This window comes from Hyperolius riggenbachi, chromosome 11, assembly GCF_040937935.1.
Source record: "Hyperolius riggenbachi isolate aHypRig1 chromosome 11, aHypRig1.pri, whole genome shotgun sequence".
NCBI lineage: Eukaryota > Metazoa > Chordata > Amphibia > Anura > Hyperoliidae > Hyperolius > Hyperolius riggenbachi.
The window spans coordinates 81,934,304-81,951,868 of NC_090656.1; the positions used below are offsets into that span (position 1 = coordinate 81,934,304).

The 17,565-nt window shown below is 46.8% G+C and overlaps 1 protein-coding gene across 1 annotated transcript in view; it reads left to right on the forward strand.

Annotated features, from left to right (window-relative positions):
• The window catches only part of LOC137538772 (uncharacterized), a 64,370-nt gene that overhangs the window by 40,892 nt on the left and 5,913 nt on the right, over positions 1–17,565 (forward strand). The window contains exons 8-10 of the mRNA XM_068261085.1: positions 5,268–5,443; positions 12,733–13,127; positions 15,208–15,304. Coding sequence (XP_068117186.1) covers positions 5,268–5,443; positions 12,733–13,127; positions 15,208–15,304 — 668 coding nt within the window. The remainder of the gene's footprint in view (positions 1–5,267; positions 5,444–12,732; positions 13,128–15,207; positions 15,305–17,565) is intronic.

Below are 17,565 nucleotides of genomic sequence, written 5' to 3' on the forward strand. Positions count from 1 at the left end.
TCTTCTGTCAGGTTTCATATTACATCATTTGTTGAAAAACATAAATGTAGTTGTTTTATAAAAGAATATGTATTTATTAACTGCTACACATGACTCTCACATCCACAGCTGTTGCTGCTATAGCTACAGGGACATGAGAGTCACATCCGTGCACTGAGCTGGGTGCCACGCGTGATTGTAGGTGCTAACAGGCACTCTCCCATCAGACCCCGAAGCAGGTGGGATAGGTAGAAGGGGACATGTCTCCCTTGAGCTAATCTGTGCCTGCTAGCGAGGATGATTGCTGTTACAGTCAGTAACAGCAATCATCCTCTGTAAATGAATACAGGAAGTACTTCCTGTAACAATGATTGTGCGTGCCTGCGTACATGACTCCCCTTCTGCAGCAGCAATGCTCAAAGGCATCATGTGATCTATTGACCCCTGTGTCTGCAGTGATTGGACCATGATTCCCATAGACTGGTAGCAGGTGTTGGCAGCCTTGGTGGACAATATACGTGTGAAAATGCATATTGGTCTGGATACGAAAAATTGTCCACGGAAAAAACGCCTGTATTTTACGTGGACACAAGTGTGGCCTCTCCCTAACTGTGCCTCTCTCACAGCAGTTCTGTGTTACCTCAGGTCTGTGTTCTGAGGTGACAGGAGATGCTGTGAGGGGTCACGTAAATATGGACACAGTGCACAACGATAAATTTGGGGGTAACCATAGGTGCCCATGTAATGTACTGCTAATATCAGCTATAATAGTAGATTTGAGCGCCAATGTCACCCAATAAAATAGCATGTGATGGGACTGCCCACTATAGAAATTGCAGCTCTCCCCGCCTCCTCTCTCCCTGACATCCAGCCCCACACTGCCGCTAAGTTCCGGGTCCTGGCTTGTTGACGTCATCAAGCCAGGACCTAACAGTAGAGGCAGTGCGAGGCGAGATGCTGGGCAGAGCGGACGGGGAGTGACGGTTGCCGCATGAACGTCAGAAGAGGTGAGTCCAGTCCTTTTCTTCCTCTTCAGCTGACACTGTGCTTCACTGATCTCTACGATCGACCGGCGATCGTACTGATCACGTAATCAGGAGCCAATCGCCATGGGGGAAATGCCAGCGTTCATATGACAGCTTAATCTCCACTCATGGGTGTGTGGGTAGGATCAGGAGCTTCAAGGACATTATAATTACATCCTATCAGCCACAGACAGCCACACAGAGGACGTAACTGTAACGTCCTTGGTCCCAAAGGAGTTAAATGAAGGAGGGTAAATTGTCGGGTGCTGGGCAATTATTCCAATTTGGTGGGGTGGGGGGCTCATCCTCACAAGTTTTCCTCAGGCAGCAACAAGTCTAGAACTGACCCTGATTATGCCTAATCATATATGGCAGGGGTTCCATGGCCAAAGCAAAGATGGTGGGTGAAACAGGACACCCCTGCCTAGTTTCTCTACTGATGTTTAAATGCAGATGGTCTTTGGACAGAATTTTTAATGTACCTGTGGGTTGGGTATAGATGTGTTTAATATCTGTCATTAAATCAAAAGCCTTCTATGTCAAAGGTAAGGGTGGCATAGGGGGTTTTGTCTGTTTTATTGGCAATGGATTTTGTGGTTGATTTGCCTGCATTCAATGGTTGTACTGTGAAATGGGTCACTATTGATAGATTTAGCAAAATGGTGCATTTTGTGTCCTTTGCCTAAGCTGCCTACTCCCGAGGAGTTAGCCAATACTTTTGTTGAACACATATTTTGTCTACCAGCAGAAAGCTCTGTTGGTGGGCAGAAAAGGGGGGGGGGGGAGATTCATTTGTGTGGTAAGTTGTATGGCCATGCAGCACATTGTTAAAGTGTAACTGTCGGACATAAAATAAAAAAATCAATTATTTATTTTTATCTGGTAAACAAGTAATAAGGATGCTCACCAGGCAATCCAAAAGTTAAAAGCCTGATTGGATGAAGCCTCTCTCCCTCCTGTTTTCCCCTCCCTCACAGTGGCGTAGCTAAGGAGCTCTGGGCCCCAGTGCAAGTTTTACATGGGGCCCCCCAAAGCATTCTATACATAGCAATTGATACGGCGCACCAAAACCTGATAAGGAAAACCACAGTGTCAGAGGTGCAAGAGGGGATGGAGAACAGTTTAATGATCACTGCAGTGGCTGAATGGAGTAATGGTTAAGGGCTCTGCCTCTGACACAGGAGACCAGGGTTCGAATCTCGGCTCTGCCTGTTCAGTAAGCCAGCACCTATTCAGTAGGAGACCTTTGGCAAGTCTCCCTATCACTGCTACTGCCTATAGAGCGCGCCCTAGTGGCTGCTGCTCTGGCGCTTTGAGTCCGTCAGGAGAAAAGCGTGATATAAGTGTTCTGTGTTTGTTTGTTTGTTTGTTGTTTGTTTGTTTGATCACTGTACTGCTATGAGTTGAGGGAGGGCCCTACGGACCCCTCTGGCCCAAGTTCCCTGATGCGGTCACTACCTCTGCACCCTCTATTGCTACTCCACTGCTCCCACACGTCTGTTTCTCTCTGATTGGCCAATATTTCTCATGCTGAGACAATGCACTTTCTATAGTGAAGGGCCGGCAAATCGGGCAGAGGAGAGTAGGGCAGGAAATGACATCAGGATTGGTTTCAAAATAGCCACCCTTAAAATGGGAAATGCTCAGAAGGATTTTCTCTTTTTTTTTACTGTAGAAAAGTCACTAAAATCAAAATGTGGACAGTGCAATACATATGTTATGTACGTAGAGCAAGTATTTATCTACTTATATATGTGTTTTTTTCTGAGATAGTATGGCTGACAGCTCCTCTTTTAAGCTGCAGTGTGCTGAATTGTAAAAAAAAAATAGCCTGATCACTAGGATGGATGGGGGGGGGTGGTAGTGGGGTGTAAGCCTTTGATCCTTAAGTGGTTAAACAATACCAGTTGCCTGGCAGCACTGCTCATCTATGTGGCTGCAGTAGTGTCTGAAGTACATCAGAACCAAGCATGCAGCTAATCTTGTCAGTTCTACCTGTATTGTCAGAAACATCTGCTTTGCATATGCTTGTTCGGGGTCTATGGCTGAAAGTATTAAAGGCAGAGGATCAGCAAGACAGCCAGGCAACTGGCATTGCTTTAAAGGAAATAAATATGGCAGCCTCCATATAACTCTCACCTCAGATTCACTTTAAAAGGAAATACATTTGACAGCCTTCATATCCCCCTCACTTCAGTTGTCCTTTAACAGAATATCATCAGTGTCCGCAAGTATTTTTCTGCTTCTCCATGATTTTTAAGACCTTCAATCGCTGTAGTGTTTTAAATGACAAGACACAGAACATTTATATCGAGCATTTCTCCTGGCGAATTTAAAGTGCTATAGCTGCAGCCACTAGGGTGCGCACTATAGGCAGTAGCAGTAATAGGGAGACCTTGCCCAAGGTCTCCTCGCTGAATAGGTGCATGCTTACTAAACAGGAATGTCCATTTATCCTAGCAAATTGGCTGGAGTAAAGACTTCTAAATTCTGGTAACTAAATTTCTACCTATTTCTTTCAAGGTCTTTATGCACTGCTGCTGATGATGGAGTATTTGATGTTTTAGTGTACTAATTCTTATTTGTGCTTAAATTGTATTAAATAAAGCCTTGCTAACTAATGCAATATACAGGCATTCCTAATTTTTACTACTACATTCTTGTGATACTGGTTTGTCCCCTCCAGTATATAGCGTATTAGCTGTTACTGTCTGTTCACCCTGATATAAAACTTCCTCCAATCTGTGATAGTCTCCACCTCTGTTCTATCCATTTGTTTCCAATTTATGTTATTGGCCGTGATTAGCCGCTGGCACCCGCTATTTGTAGCCACAGTCTGAATAGCAGGTGGCTCTGGCACTGGCTATTATTTTCAGGCACCTCCAACAGGCAAATTTCCAGTTATAGCCGCTAATCATGGCTTTTAACATATGGTGGCGTCCAAACAGAGCGGTGGAGTTCTAATACTATGCAGTGTAGCTGGGACTCTGGGAACAGTAGTGCACCACAGTTGGGCTACATTGTAGCAGAACTCTGGGCTTTGGGGGGAGGATAGTGTTAGGCATGTATTGGGGGAGGGGGGCAGATGGGGGGTAGTTAGTATTAGGCATTGATAGTGGGTAGTTAGTGTTAGGAGTAGGTGGGAGAGGTAAGTGTTAGACATAGATAGGGGGTGGTTTGTGTTAGGAGTAGGTGGGGGTGGTTAGGGTTAGGCACAGATAGTGGAGGGCTTGTGTAAGAGTTGGTGCACAGAGGGTGATAGTAGAATATAGATAAAATTACTGATATTCTACTACCACTGATTTGCGCCCCATTTTCTATGCACTTTTTTCTATGCAATGTTATGCCCATGCCTACAGCTGTGGCAGCTCTTAACCTCTTGAGGACTGCAGGGCTAAACCCCCCTAGTGACCAGGCAATTTTTAGTTTAAAAGGCCACTGCAGCTTTAAGGCCAAGCTGCAGGGCCGCACAAAATAGCACACGAGTGATTCCCCCCCCCTTTTCTCCCCACCAACAGAGCTCTCTGTTGGTGGGGTCTGATCGCTCCCCCCATGTTTATTTTTGTTTTAATAAATATTATTGTTGCCTTTTTTTTAAAAAAAAACCCCTCTTCCTTTAAACCCCTTCCCTCCCTCGCTCCCTCCCTCCCCACAGCCGGCCAATTACGGCGATCGGCTGTCATAGGCTTCTGCCTATGAGAGCCGATCGCTCTCTTGTCCCCCAGGGGGACAGCCGTGTCACACGGCTGTCCCCAGTGCAGCGCTGCTGCTGATCGCAGCGCTGCACAAAGTAAATAGACGGCGATCACGCCGTCTACCGGTCTCCCGAGCGGCAATAGCCGCTCGGAGACTGAAGGCGGGGCGGAGCTCCGCCCCCCAAGCAGGAGATGCGCGCGCAGCCTGGGCGCGATCTCCTGCAAAACAGAGCCCCAGGACTTTACGCCAATTGGCGTTAGGCGGTCCTGGGGCTGCCGCCGCGGCCACGCCTACTGGCGTGACGCGGTCGGCAAGAGGTTAATGAAAGCTGCCCAGGCAGTGTAAGGTGGGGTTTGGGGGCATTACCTTAACCACTGGCTGTTGGAAGCAAGCTAAGATCGTTATGGCTTGCACTTTTACTGCAGCAGACGTGTTGCCTGAAACATTTATGGGAAATTTTGACAAAATACAAACTTTAAGCATCGTTTTTACTCCACTCACTATGCTACATGTTCAGATGCTTTCTCTATTCTATCCTGTTTTAATATTTTACCATTATCTTCCCAGTTAACACCGATCTATTTTGCCACGAGAACACCATGACTTTAATCATTTCTAAGTCAGCTGATAATGAACTTTATCAAAATGAATTCCATCTGAATGATCCCAAGTGCCTGGTGAGCTCCAACAGCAGCCATCTCGTTGCCAGCGTTGCCTACAACACCTGTGGAACAGAGACGGAGGTAATGTAACTGAATGATTATTCCTGAATAATAGTGTAATTATTCCTGAATAATAGTGTAACACACATGTAGGTCTGAAGCCCCATACACATGCAGGATGAAGTTTGCCTGAGATTGCCTATAACGACTGCATCTGCCGAGAACCCAGTGTGTGTAGAGCAGCCGGGGACCCCTTACAGCCACTCAATCAGTGATCCACCTGGCGGTTTGCTTCGACCAAACACATTGTTTTCCCCCACTCGCCCGGCTACCGTGTGATGTCATAACCGCGCTGCTTCGCTGGCTCTCCACCCTTGCACAAACACATTGCTATCCTACAGGCTAGTGATGTGTCTGTACAGCCTCAGTCCAGCAATGTTGCCCGAGGGATCAGGTTCTGATCCCCACTGGGTGAATGCCTCCAGAAGCAGGAAATTTGGGCACCAAAGAGCCGTGGCAGTTTGGCCACAGCCATACAAATATAATTTATAACTGGAAATTTGGGCACCTGCTATAAATGATATTTATATTAAAGCCTATGGCAGCATTCGATATTTACTGTTTATTTTGGGCATGCTATTTACCGTTGTTGTCGCTTCCGATATTTAGCGTTTTTGGGGGCGGGGGGCAGTTAAGGTTAAGCATCTGTGGGGGTGGGGGTTAAGTTTAGGCATGGGGAGGTTAAGGCTAGGTGTGGGGGTTACAGTTAGGTGTCTGGGCGGATTTAGGTTAGGTATCGGCAAGGAGATTAGTTAGGGCAGCTTGGGCAGGCTTCAGAAGAGGGCCGTTAGGGTTAGGCATTGGCAGGGGGGTTGGTTAGGGTTATATACATAGGTACAGGGAGGATTCTGTGTGAGAAAAGTAAAGCAGACCTGAACTCAGAACTTCCTCTCTGCTCTAAAAGACACGCAACAGTATACCAACGTTTAAAGAAAAACATTTCTTTGTTACAGCTGATACAAATCCTGCAATAAATCTACACCATTTCTACTTCCTGCTTTTTATGGAAGCAGGCATATTGTTAACATCCAGTGCTTTGAAATGAGCTTATCCCCCAAAATAGATGAAATCTGACAGCATTTCACCAAAAAAGACACATAATCTGGTAGAAGTTCCTCCAAAATACAGATAATATGGCAGTGGTTCCCCCAAAATAGACAATGTGGCAGCAGCAGTTCCCCCCAACATACACATAATTTGGAAGCAGTTCCCCAAAATACGCGTAATCTGGCAGCAGTCGTTCCCCTAACATACACATAATCTGGCAGCTGTTCCCCAAAATACACGTAATCTGGCAGCAGCCATCCCCCTAACATACACATAATCTGGCATCTGTTCCCCCAAAATAGGTACCCCCAGCATAGGTAGTCAGGTCTATAGGTGTCCCCAGTATAAGTAGCCATGAGTATAGTAGTCCCCAGTATATGTAGCCAGAGGTATATGTGCCTAGTATATGTAGCCAGGGGTAGGGTATATGTCCCCAGTATATGTAGCCAGGGGTATACGTGCCCAGTATATGTAGCCAGGGGTATATGTGCCCAGTATATGTAGCCAGGGGTATATGTGCCCAGTATATGTAGCCAGGGGTATATGTGCCCAGTATATGTAGCCAGGGGTATATGTGCTCAGTATATGTAGTCAGGGGGTATATGTGCCCAGTATATGTAGTCAGGGGGTATAGGGGGTATATGTGCCCAGTATATGTAGTCAGGGGGTATATGTGCCCAGTATATGTAGTCAGGGGGTGTATGTGCACAGTATATATGTAGCCAGGGGTATATGTGCCCAGTATATGTAGTCAGGGGGTACATGTGCCCAGTATATGTAGTCATGGGGTATATGTGCCCAGCATATATGTAGCCAGGGGTATATGTGCCCAGTATATGTAGCCAGGGGTATATGTGCCCAGTATATGTAGCCAGGGGTATATGTGCCCAGTATATGTAGTCAGGGGGTATATGTGCCCAGTATACATGTAGCCAGGGGTATATGTGCCCAGTATATGTAGTCAGGGGGTATATGTGCCCAGTATATGTAGTCAGGGGGTATATGCGCCCAGTATATGTAGGCAGGGGGTATATGTGCCCAGTATATATGTAGCCAGGGGTATATGTGCCCAGTATATGTACACACAGTGAGTTTCTGCTGACTCTGATGGAGTTTTTGTTGACCAATAATATTTTTATGTTTGAGGGTTCCCACTACCTCCAGGTGCAGGGGGCGGCAATGGGGACTACGTGTGCCCCGTCGTATGCAAACCTGTACCTGGGGGAGTGGGAACGGTGGCTCTTTTCCAGTGAGGGTCTCTCGATGTACCTGTGCCACATTTTGGCATGGCACAGGTACATCGATGACATCATCATGTTTTGGACAGGGGGTAGTCCCCTATTGGAGAAGTTTGTAAAGATGCTGAATGATAACTCCAGCAACTTGAGATTCACTATGGAGTATAGTGACTCGGAGGTCCCCTTTCTCGATATCTCCGTCCGGATGGATGGTAATGGCCAATTGACAACACGCCTGTATAGAAAGGAAACCGCAACTAATTCACTCCTTAGGGCGGATAGTTTCCACCCCTCGCATACTGTAAGGGGTATCCCTACTGGCCAATATCTGCGGTTAAGACGCAATTGTTCTGATGATGGGGTCTTCAGGGAAGAGGCCAACATCCTGAGGAGGAGATTCAGGGAGAGGGGATATCCAGAGGGCACCTTGAAAAAAGCCTTCAGAAGAGCGGATGCCAGTGCGCGAACTTCTTTACTCGTGACGGGCCCCCGTGTGAGAGATAATGATAGACAAACCGTGCGGTTTTGCACTAGATACTCGGCTCAACACTCCAAGATTGCCCATATTATTGAGAAACATTGGCATATTTTGACCAATGATTCCAAATTGAATAAAGTCATCCCCACCAAACCTCTGTTTTCTTTCAGACGGGCTCCTTCACTGAGAGATAGGGTGGTGAGTAGTCACTTTTCGGATCCTATTATTGGATCCAAACACTGTAAAGTGACAGGCACTTACACCTGTGGTGGCTGCACGATGTGTAGGTACATACAGGTGGGAAAAAGTGTCAGGCTGCCGGATGGTAGAGACTGGGAATTGGCACATTTTGTTAATTGTAACACCACTCTGGTAGTATACTTGTTGCAGTGCCCCTGTGGGGCATTTTATATAGGAAAAACTAAACGTGAACTATGTTCACGCATGTCTGAACATGTTACTAATATTAAAAGTAAAAACCTTTCCAGTCTCACCCCCGTAGCCAGACATTTTAAAACCATGCATGCGGGTAGTCCCACTGCAATGCGATTTGTGGGCCTTGATCGGATCCATGCCTCCATCAGAGGTGGGGACATGGATCGTTTACTATTACAAAAGGAGTCACGATGGATTTTTGAACTGGAGGCCACTAGGCCCCCTGGTCTGAACGAGCATACTAGTTATGCTTCGTTTTTACCACTTTGATGGGTTTCGGGTAGCCAGGGCTGAACTGGCATCTGTGAACTGTTTTGCTGATCTCGTGGATATGGGGGGCTTTTTTACCGTACATCGTCAGACATGCAGTCATGAGTTCAATGTATAGGGAGTTGCCATATTATGGGCTGACATCTGCCTATATACCAGGAATATTTAGAAATGCGGCTTATGTTGATATGAGCCGCAATTCATGTTAAGTTCCTGGGTGTTTGCAGGAGTATATATTTAGAAGCTCTTTGTTGTCACTATATTCTGTCATTATATTTTGAGACTGATCTTATGCTGTTGGTAATTTGAGATCTTATGTGTTTTACATCGTATTTGGGGATGATTTAGGAACTGTTTACCTGGTGCTGCCTCTATGTTGTTCCCCTTTTTGGTCTGGCGTGGGCTGTGGCTGTGCTCGTCCTCGCCCGCCCCCTCCGGCGGCGTGTCTGGGCGGGGGGGCGGGGTTTGGCGGACGGGCCGTGTTGGTTGCTTGGAGGCCTGCACGGGGTGTCTGCCTGCCCCGCCCCGTCGCCCGGCGGGTGTTCGGGCGTGTGGGCGGGGCTGTGTTGACGCTGCGGGGGGATGCTTTGCGTCCGCCCGCGGTGTCGGCTGGCTCCGCCCTCCCGCCCGGCATTGGCCGCTGGTGGGGGCGGGCGTGGCCGGGCCTCGCCGTCCATTCCGGACCCTGGGGGAATAAATAGGAGGCGACACAGGAAGTGTCATACCTCCAGAGGAAGCCGGAAGTCCGGCGAAACCGGTCGAGGACGCATGTGCTGCGTCCCGGCCTCCCCGCACCACGCACCTGGACCTGTCTGGCTCCTTCCCTCACACTTGGACTTCCAGCCCAGCCGGCAGCCTCATCAGCAATCAGCTTTTGTCAGCCCCAGCCGGAGACCAGTCCACAATGATTTCTTAGCCACTGGACATCTGAACTACCCAGAGGGTGATTCTTGGTGGATCTCAGCGGAGCACTACAGCACATGTAAGATCACATCATGTTGCTCCAAGCTTTGTTTGTCTCCTCTTGCTACCATTAACTGGTTGAACTGCGCTGGGGGCTTGCTTGCTGCTTTGCCTATGCTGCTAACAATCTGACTGAATTGTGCTACATGCTGCTATTAACTTGTCAGCTTCAGCTGAATGCTGTTATTGAATCTGATTGAACTGTGCTGAATTTATATGAAGCATGTATTCTACCCTATGAAGTGAATTTGCACGCCTGGTCTTTTCTGCAGTCTGGACTAGAGGCTTATGCTATTGCGGCTTACTATTCGTGCTGGATTTCCTGCTCCTATTCCTCATTGGATACTATGATCCTGATCATCTAGCTGCTAACCCAGTGTTCTTCTGCATGGTGTATAAACTGAGAACATATGAATTAATGCACTAATCCTTGGGGACACTGCTGTTCCACTACTGGAACATCCACATACATGTATATATTTTTTATGTGGATTTAACATCAACGTTTTGAGCTCAGACGGACATTTTTTGATTGGGACCTTGCAGTGGTGCAGATGCATATGCATCACTGCGATATTGTAGTCTAGGTTAAGCGGAGGATATATTGGGGTAGTGGGATTGAGTCTGTGGGGGAGGGGCTTGTCAGGTGGGGTGGGGTGGGTGCATCAATGGGGAGGTCTGGGAGGCTCACATTTTTAAAGTGTTGTGCTTTGATACAGTGATTAATAAAGGTTTTTGTAAATATTTTTACATAAATATTTGAGTAGAATTTTGTTTGGTCTGGTCCATACCTACCCATACACATCTCACAGTGTTTGGCCCAGTATATGTAGCCAGAGGTATATGTGCCCAGTATATGTAGGCAGGGGTATATGTCCCAGTATATGTAGGCAGGGGTATATGTAGGCAGGTGTATATGTGCCCAGTATATGTAGTCAGGGGGTATATGTGCCCAGTATATATGTAGTCAGAGGTATATGTGCCCAGTATATGTAGTCAGGGGTATATGTGCCCAGTATATGTAGTCAGGGGGTATATGTGCCCAGTATATGTAGCCAGGGGTATATGTGCCCAGTATATGTAGTCAGGGGGTATATGTGCCCAGTATATGTAGTCAGGGGGTATATGTGCCCAGTATATATGTAGCCAGGGGGTATATGTGCCCAGTATATGTAGTCAGGGGGTATATGTGCCCAGTATATGTAGTCAGGGGATATATGTGCCCAGTATATATGTAGTCAGAGGTATATGTGTCCAGTATATGTAGTCAGGGGTATATGTGCCGAGTATATGTAGTCAGGGGGTATATGTGCCCAGTATATGTAGCCAGGGGTATATGTGCCCAGTATATGTAGTCAGGGGGTATATGTGCCCAGTATATATGTAGTCAGAGGTATATGTGTCCAGTATATGTAGTCAGGGGTATATGTGCCGAGTATATGTAGTCGGGGGGTATATGTGCCCAGTATATGTAGCCAGGGGTATATGAGCCCTTTATATGTAGTCAGGGGGTATATGTGCCCAGTATATGTAGTCAGGGGGTATATGTGCCCAGTATATATGTAGCTAGGGGTATAGAGCAAAGTATATGTAGCCAGGGGGTATATGTGCCCAGTATATGTAGTCAGGGGGTATATGTGCCCAGTATATGTAGTCAGGGGGTATATGTCCCCAGAATAGGTAGTCAGGTGTCCCCCAGCAGGAGGGGAGCAGCGCAGTGGAAGGAGAGCTGGGAGCAACGGTGGAGAAGGGGGGCCATCTCCCCCCCCCCTCCCCCCGCTTACCTTAGGGTGCTCTCCTTCCCTCGCTCTCCCCTCCTGAAGTAACGTGCGGGCAGCCGGCAGGACTTACCTCTCCTCGTCGTCGGAACACTGGATCTGCGTGCCGCAAGTCTGGTCTGATCCAGACCAGAGCAGCGGCACGCAGATCCGGCGCCGGAACGAGGAGAGGTAAGTCCTGCCCGCTGCCGGCTGCCCGCACGTTACTTCAGGAGGGGAGAGCGAGGGAAGGAGAGCACCCTAAGGTGAGGGAAGGGGGGGGGGATGGACCCCCTTCTCCACCACTGCTCCCAACTCTCCTTCCACTGCGCCGCTCCCCTCCGAACATGGCAGGGTGAACGGCGTCCACTCTCTGGAAATAGTAAGTGGACGCCGTTCACCCGCGCAGCAGCTGCGCTATAGACTTACATGACTTCCAGGCATGGCACGTCACCGTGCATGCTGGACACCCGGTTACTGGAGCCACCAGCGGGACCATGGAAGGGAAGAAGAGAACGCCGGTGGACCTTGCAGGCTACGAGTGGCTGGAGGAAGCCCCAGCTAAGTCCTGATTTTTATTTTAAGCCATTGCTCAGGGTCCCTTTAATAACACAAAATTGAAGTTGCGCGTTCGCACTATCACTCCGGTCGCTGTAAGAGTCCTGCACATGCACGGTTCTCTAAAGACTGAACCACGCATGCGCAGGACTCTTATGGCAACCGGAATGATGACGCACAGAGTGCGCGCATGCACAACTTTAGCCTAAGTCCCCGGATTACCAAAGCCACCAGCTGGACCATGGAAGGGAGAAAAAGGATGCCGGTGGACCTCACGGGCTATGGTGGGGTGAAGGAAGCCCCAGGTAAGTCATGATTTTCATTTTAGGCCACTACTAAGGGGTTAAGAATTACGAATATAGTGGCATGGTTGTGTTTTACCTGCACATAGCAAGTAAGTATGGTGATATAAGCTTTGCAAAAGTGTAATTATCTTTTAGAGGCTACAGAACATGACCTTTAAGCAAGTCCAAAAGTCAGACAGTGTCTGCATATATGTATTTGTGCACCATGATTAGGCATTCCCACCTTAATGTAACCTTTCCTCTCCTCAATATTTTTCAGGAAACAGAAGATCACATTGTGTTCAAAAATATTGCTGTTTCCTATGACAACACCTCAGTCATCATCACAAGGAAAAATGGGGTATCAATTCCCTTCAACTGCTCCTTCCCCAAAAAGAACCGCGTGTCAGCTTCATTTCGCGCCCACAAAAATGACTACATATTCGAGGAGGCTGGATTTGGTAACTTCACCTACAGATTCCAGTTCTTTACAGATGGAACATTCTCTGTGGTGAATACACAGTACCCCGTGGAGGTGGAGCTGCGAGAGCCTCTCTATATGGAGATTCAGGTTTCCTCATCAGTCCCCAATGTCCGGTTATTTGTAGAGTCCTGCAGGGCCACGCCGCATGACAACCCCAATGATCCTACCTTCTATGACATCATTAAAAATGGGTATGCCTCCATCTTCACAGTTCTAATTATCTATGTTTTGAGCTCTGACAATCACAGTGATTTCTGTAGTTTTGTCCTATAAAGCAGAAAGATGAAATAATAGCCAATGTAAAAATATGTTCTAACTACTACCTTTTATGAATCAAGTCCAAAGAGAAATGGCCAGATGTTATTTACTGCCCCAGGTACACCATACAATCAAAACACATGGGCAACAAGTCTGGGTCACAACCCGCAGGCCTGTAAACAAAAAAAGAAAATATCACGGAATAACTGTAATTAAACACAGGATTAAATTCCAGATATTTACAAATACACATTAAAGTAAACCTGTGAGTTTCAATAAACAAAAAGCTACATACTTACCTTGGGAGAGAGAAGCCTTTGATCCTCTAGAGGATTTCTCTATCACCGCATATCCCCCCCCCCCCCCCCCCCCATTCCAGCAAGATGTGCTCTAAAATCTCACTGCAGGCTACTCCAGAGGGACCATACCACGATTTTGTATGGAGTCGTCTGGCCCCATACATTTTATAGGGGCAACACCAGGGGGAGTGTGGATAAAACAAGTGGCTGGTAAGTAAGCTGACACACTCAATTATTCGTGGATATTCTTAAAGGCATACCCATGAGAGGTGCTTGGATTCCCTTAGATAGGCAAACAGGCCAGAGACTCACAGAGAAGGTAACATTTAACTCCACATTGGAAACCAGAACTGCCATTTCTCAAGGCAGAATCCACAACACAAAACCCACAAACACAGTGATTCTCCACAAATGCTTATAACAGAAGGCTTGACGCTGTGGCTTAAAAGACTTGTCAGGCAAAAAAAAATGAGTTTCAGTTACCTGGGGCTTCTACCAGCCCCATGCAGCCATCCTGTGACCTCGTAGTCACGCACTGCTGCTCCAGTCCCCCACTGCCAGCTAGTTTCGTTTTTTTGGGCCGCATTGCGTACATTTTTACGCATTGCCACTGGTGCAGGAACATTAACTCATACATTTTTACGCGTTAGTGGTTCAACACGTAAAAATTATTGAGACACATATTTTTAGCAGTTTTTATCCTTGTGTTTTGGAGTTTCCTAGTTGCCCATCTAGTTGTTGCCTTCAGCGCTGGTTTTAAGCTGGTTTTAAGGATGCTCAGAGAATCACCATGTTTGTGAACTCCACACATCCAGTTGTCTCAGAAACATTCTCATAGATACAGGATCTGAAGAGTCTGGGTTCAATTCTGGTGACAAACATAAAACTGAGTTGCAAGCAAACATGAAAAGTCCAGCTAATTTCTAAAAATACTATGCAGCAGCCTTTCGTTCCCAGTGTGTAAAAATTTTACCCATTCGGTACGTGTTCTACACCTCCGTTCAAAGCAGGAAGCTGATCCTATTGTAAAAAATAGGACCTGCTTCCACCTGTTAAAAAAAACACATCAGTTTGCCGCATTAGGGCAAAAGGAAGACCCAGCCTGACCTGCTCTGTTTTTCTAGACAAGCGAATGTGTTGCCCATAGCCCCAAGATGCAACGCTCCGTTCCGAATGAGCAGAAACTAATGAGTACCAAGCTCAGTGAAGAGAAGAAAACTTTCATAGTACAGTATCATAGTAAAAATATTTCGGAAACACGCGTAGGAGGCAGACGCATGAACATCAGATGTTCACGCTGCGGTGCACAAACGCATGCTGCATGCATTTTTTGGCAAAACGCGTGGCTGACCCATTCACTACAGTGAATGGGATCAGCCACGCAATGCATGCAAATGCAGATGGAGTTCGATCGTACACGTTGCGTTCCGATCGCACAGCCATATGCGTGTGCTGATATGAACGAGGCCTAAAACATTAAAATCCACCATGCTATGAAGTCATGTTTTCACTAAAGAAATGTAAAGTTTTTTCACTCAGTTTAAGTACATAAAAATATTTTTTTAAACTTCTCAATGTATCATTGAGTTTTAGTGACGGTTGCTCTAGATTAATGTAGATACCTATTTCTGTAGTTTAATATCAAGATGATAGGAGTATTTTCCTTGCTGATGTCATTGTAAAGTAACTAGTTACTTTATAACTGCTGTTGTAGGTGTACAACAGATAGCACTGTGGTGGTTTATCCCGGAACAAGGACACAGTATAGATTTGGAATGGAGGCATTCGCATTTATTGGTGACTATTCAGAGGTAAGAGTGTTAAAAATGATGTAATATTTTGTTCTACACAGCTGTAAATAGGGACATTAATCCTGTTCTGTCCTATCAAGCTCACATATTTGTATGACATCACTTTACCCAAGCAAGAGAAACTGTCTATTTACTTATTATGATTGATTTAAGAAGTGATTTTTTTCCACAACTTTATAGTAGTGATTGCGGCAACATCAGAGAGAGCGCTAGGCTGGATGAGCTCAGATGATATTCTGGGCTGGGGTCAGGGTAGGTAGCAGACTAAACAAGATCAAGTAACAGGCCAAGGTCAAGTCAGGAAGCAGAAACAACAAAATGAAAAACAGAGTGCTGGTAAACCAAACACTTGACAACACAAGAGCACAAAGACCAAATAATGGATTTACCCATGTGTTGCCCCAGCAGTGAATTGTATAAACAACGGAATGCATCCCTATTGACAAAGTCACAGCCTGTTTCCACACCATTTATATGGAAACGCTGACTGAAAAACTGTTCTCTGTGACTGTGGCGATGGTAGTAATAACAGCAACAAAAATTTACATTTTACATGATAGACATCCTTTCAGATCTAAAAGAGATTCTGATAATTCCTTGGTCTAGACCAGAGTCATTTGGTCCATTGAGGTTGAGCTTTCCTCAAAGGTGTTAGGTTTACAGTCCTTTCCAATAACATTATTGTTTCATATCACTAGGCTTCACCAGGATGATTGAATAACACTGCAGTAAGCTGTGGCAATCTGTGCATTTATTAGTGGTGGGTACTAGAGATTTGTGGATGCACAATTTATTAAACCTACATAAGGTTTAGACTGTCAGCACTGATCATTATCTGCTGTGGCTGCCTGAGTTATGTGACTCAGCTGCCACAATACAGACAGCTCTCCAAGGTGCTGAACATATTCTACTCCAAAGAAAGAAGGAAAAGAAAAAACGTAATGTTAAGTTCTGGGAGTGGTACCAGTGCTGTGTCTGATTATGCTGCATGCTCAGTACAATGCTGTACTTTGAGTTTTCCTTTTATTTAATGCTACAGGTGATATCTCCACAGCCACGCCTCCTACACTCCCCAAATTTTGAGGATATGGAGGGGATCCCCGAACTACCTCTGTACCAAACTACATCCCCCCCAGCCTGCTGGTTTTCAAGATAGGTTTGTTTACTCTATCTCTGGAACCAGAGGGGTTTGGGGGCTGAAATTTGGCACATAAGTAGTTCAGGGGTCCCCTCCCTACCTTAAAAATTTGGAGAATGTAGGGGGCGTGACTGTGGAAATATCTGGGGTAATTCATTCAAAGTTTGCACTAAGCATGCGTATTATTCATTGTGGAAGGCAGCTCTGAGGTAGCACATTTGAACACTGCACCAGCCCCACCCCTCAGCTTTAGATATCTCTCTCAATTCTAGTTGCTAGCTCCTCTGGGCTGTCCATAAGCATTGAGCAAACAACAACTCCTTGCAAGGGAAAGACAAGAAGGTAAAATCTTAAAATCCTGCAAAGCACCATGCAGGTTTGGCATGGAGCTCTTTACAGCCCCTGTAATGATAGTTTGTTACCTACCTCGCCTCGCAGCCTGCGCCGACTCCTGTAAGGACAGCGGAGGGTAACAATCACTCGTTACCCACCAGCCACCGAGTCCCATGCTGCTCCTTCTTGCTTCCTCCCTCATTGTGGAGGACGTCGACCCGATGGACTTTCTGGTTCGGCGTCCTCTGTTGCTAGGTGCGCATGCGTTACGTTCCCATGGATTCCTCCTGTCTGTTCCCCTCTGAGAACCCTCCCTCCAGTCAGTCTCAGCATCCCGGGGAGTCCCTCTGTCTGCCAGTTACCCTCCGGGAACTTTCCCACTCAGCCAGCTCCCTTCCTGGGATTTCTCCAGCTGCTCTCTTCCCTCCTGGGAACCCCTCCAGCCAGTTTCCTACTTCTCGAGATTTCTCAGCCTGTCTGTTCCCCTACTGGGACCCCCATAGTTTGCTCCCTTCTCAGGTTTCTCCTGCATGCCAATTCCCCTCCTGGAAGCTCCTCCTGTCAGTACCCTCCTGGGATTCCCATTAGATTAGGCCTTCCTGCCATGCAAGCCTGGCCTGATAACTTAACGGTCTGCTCTGCTCGAACCCACTCTTATCCCATCAGGTACCCTCTGTTCTCCCCGTCACTATTGCGGTAGTCCTGGGGGTCGTGACTTGGCAACTACCAGGCAGCAAAGTAGTCCACTAGGGGTGACGGCCCTTCATCCCTTGCGGGGTGCGCTGGTGAA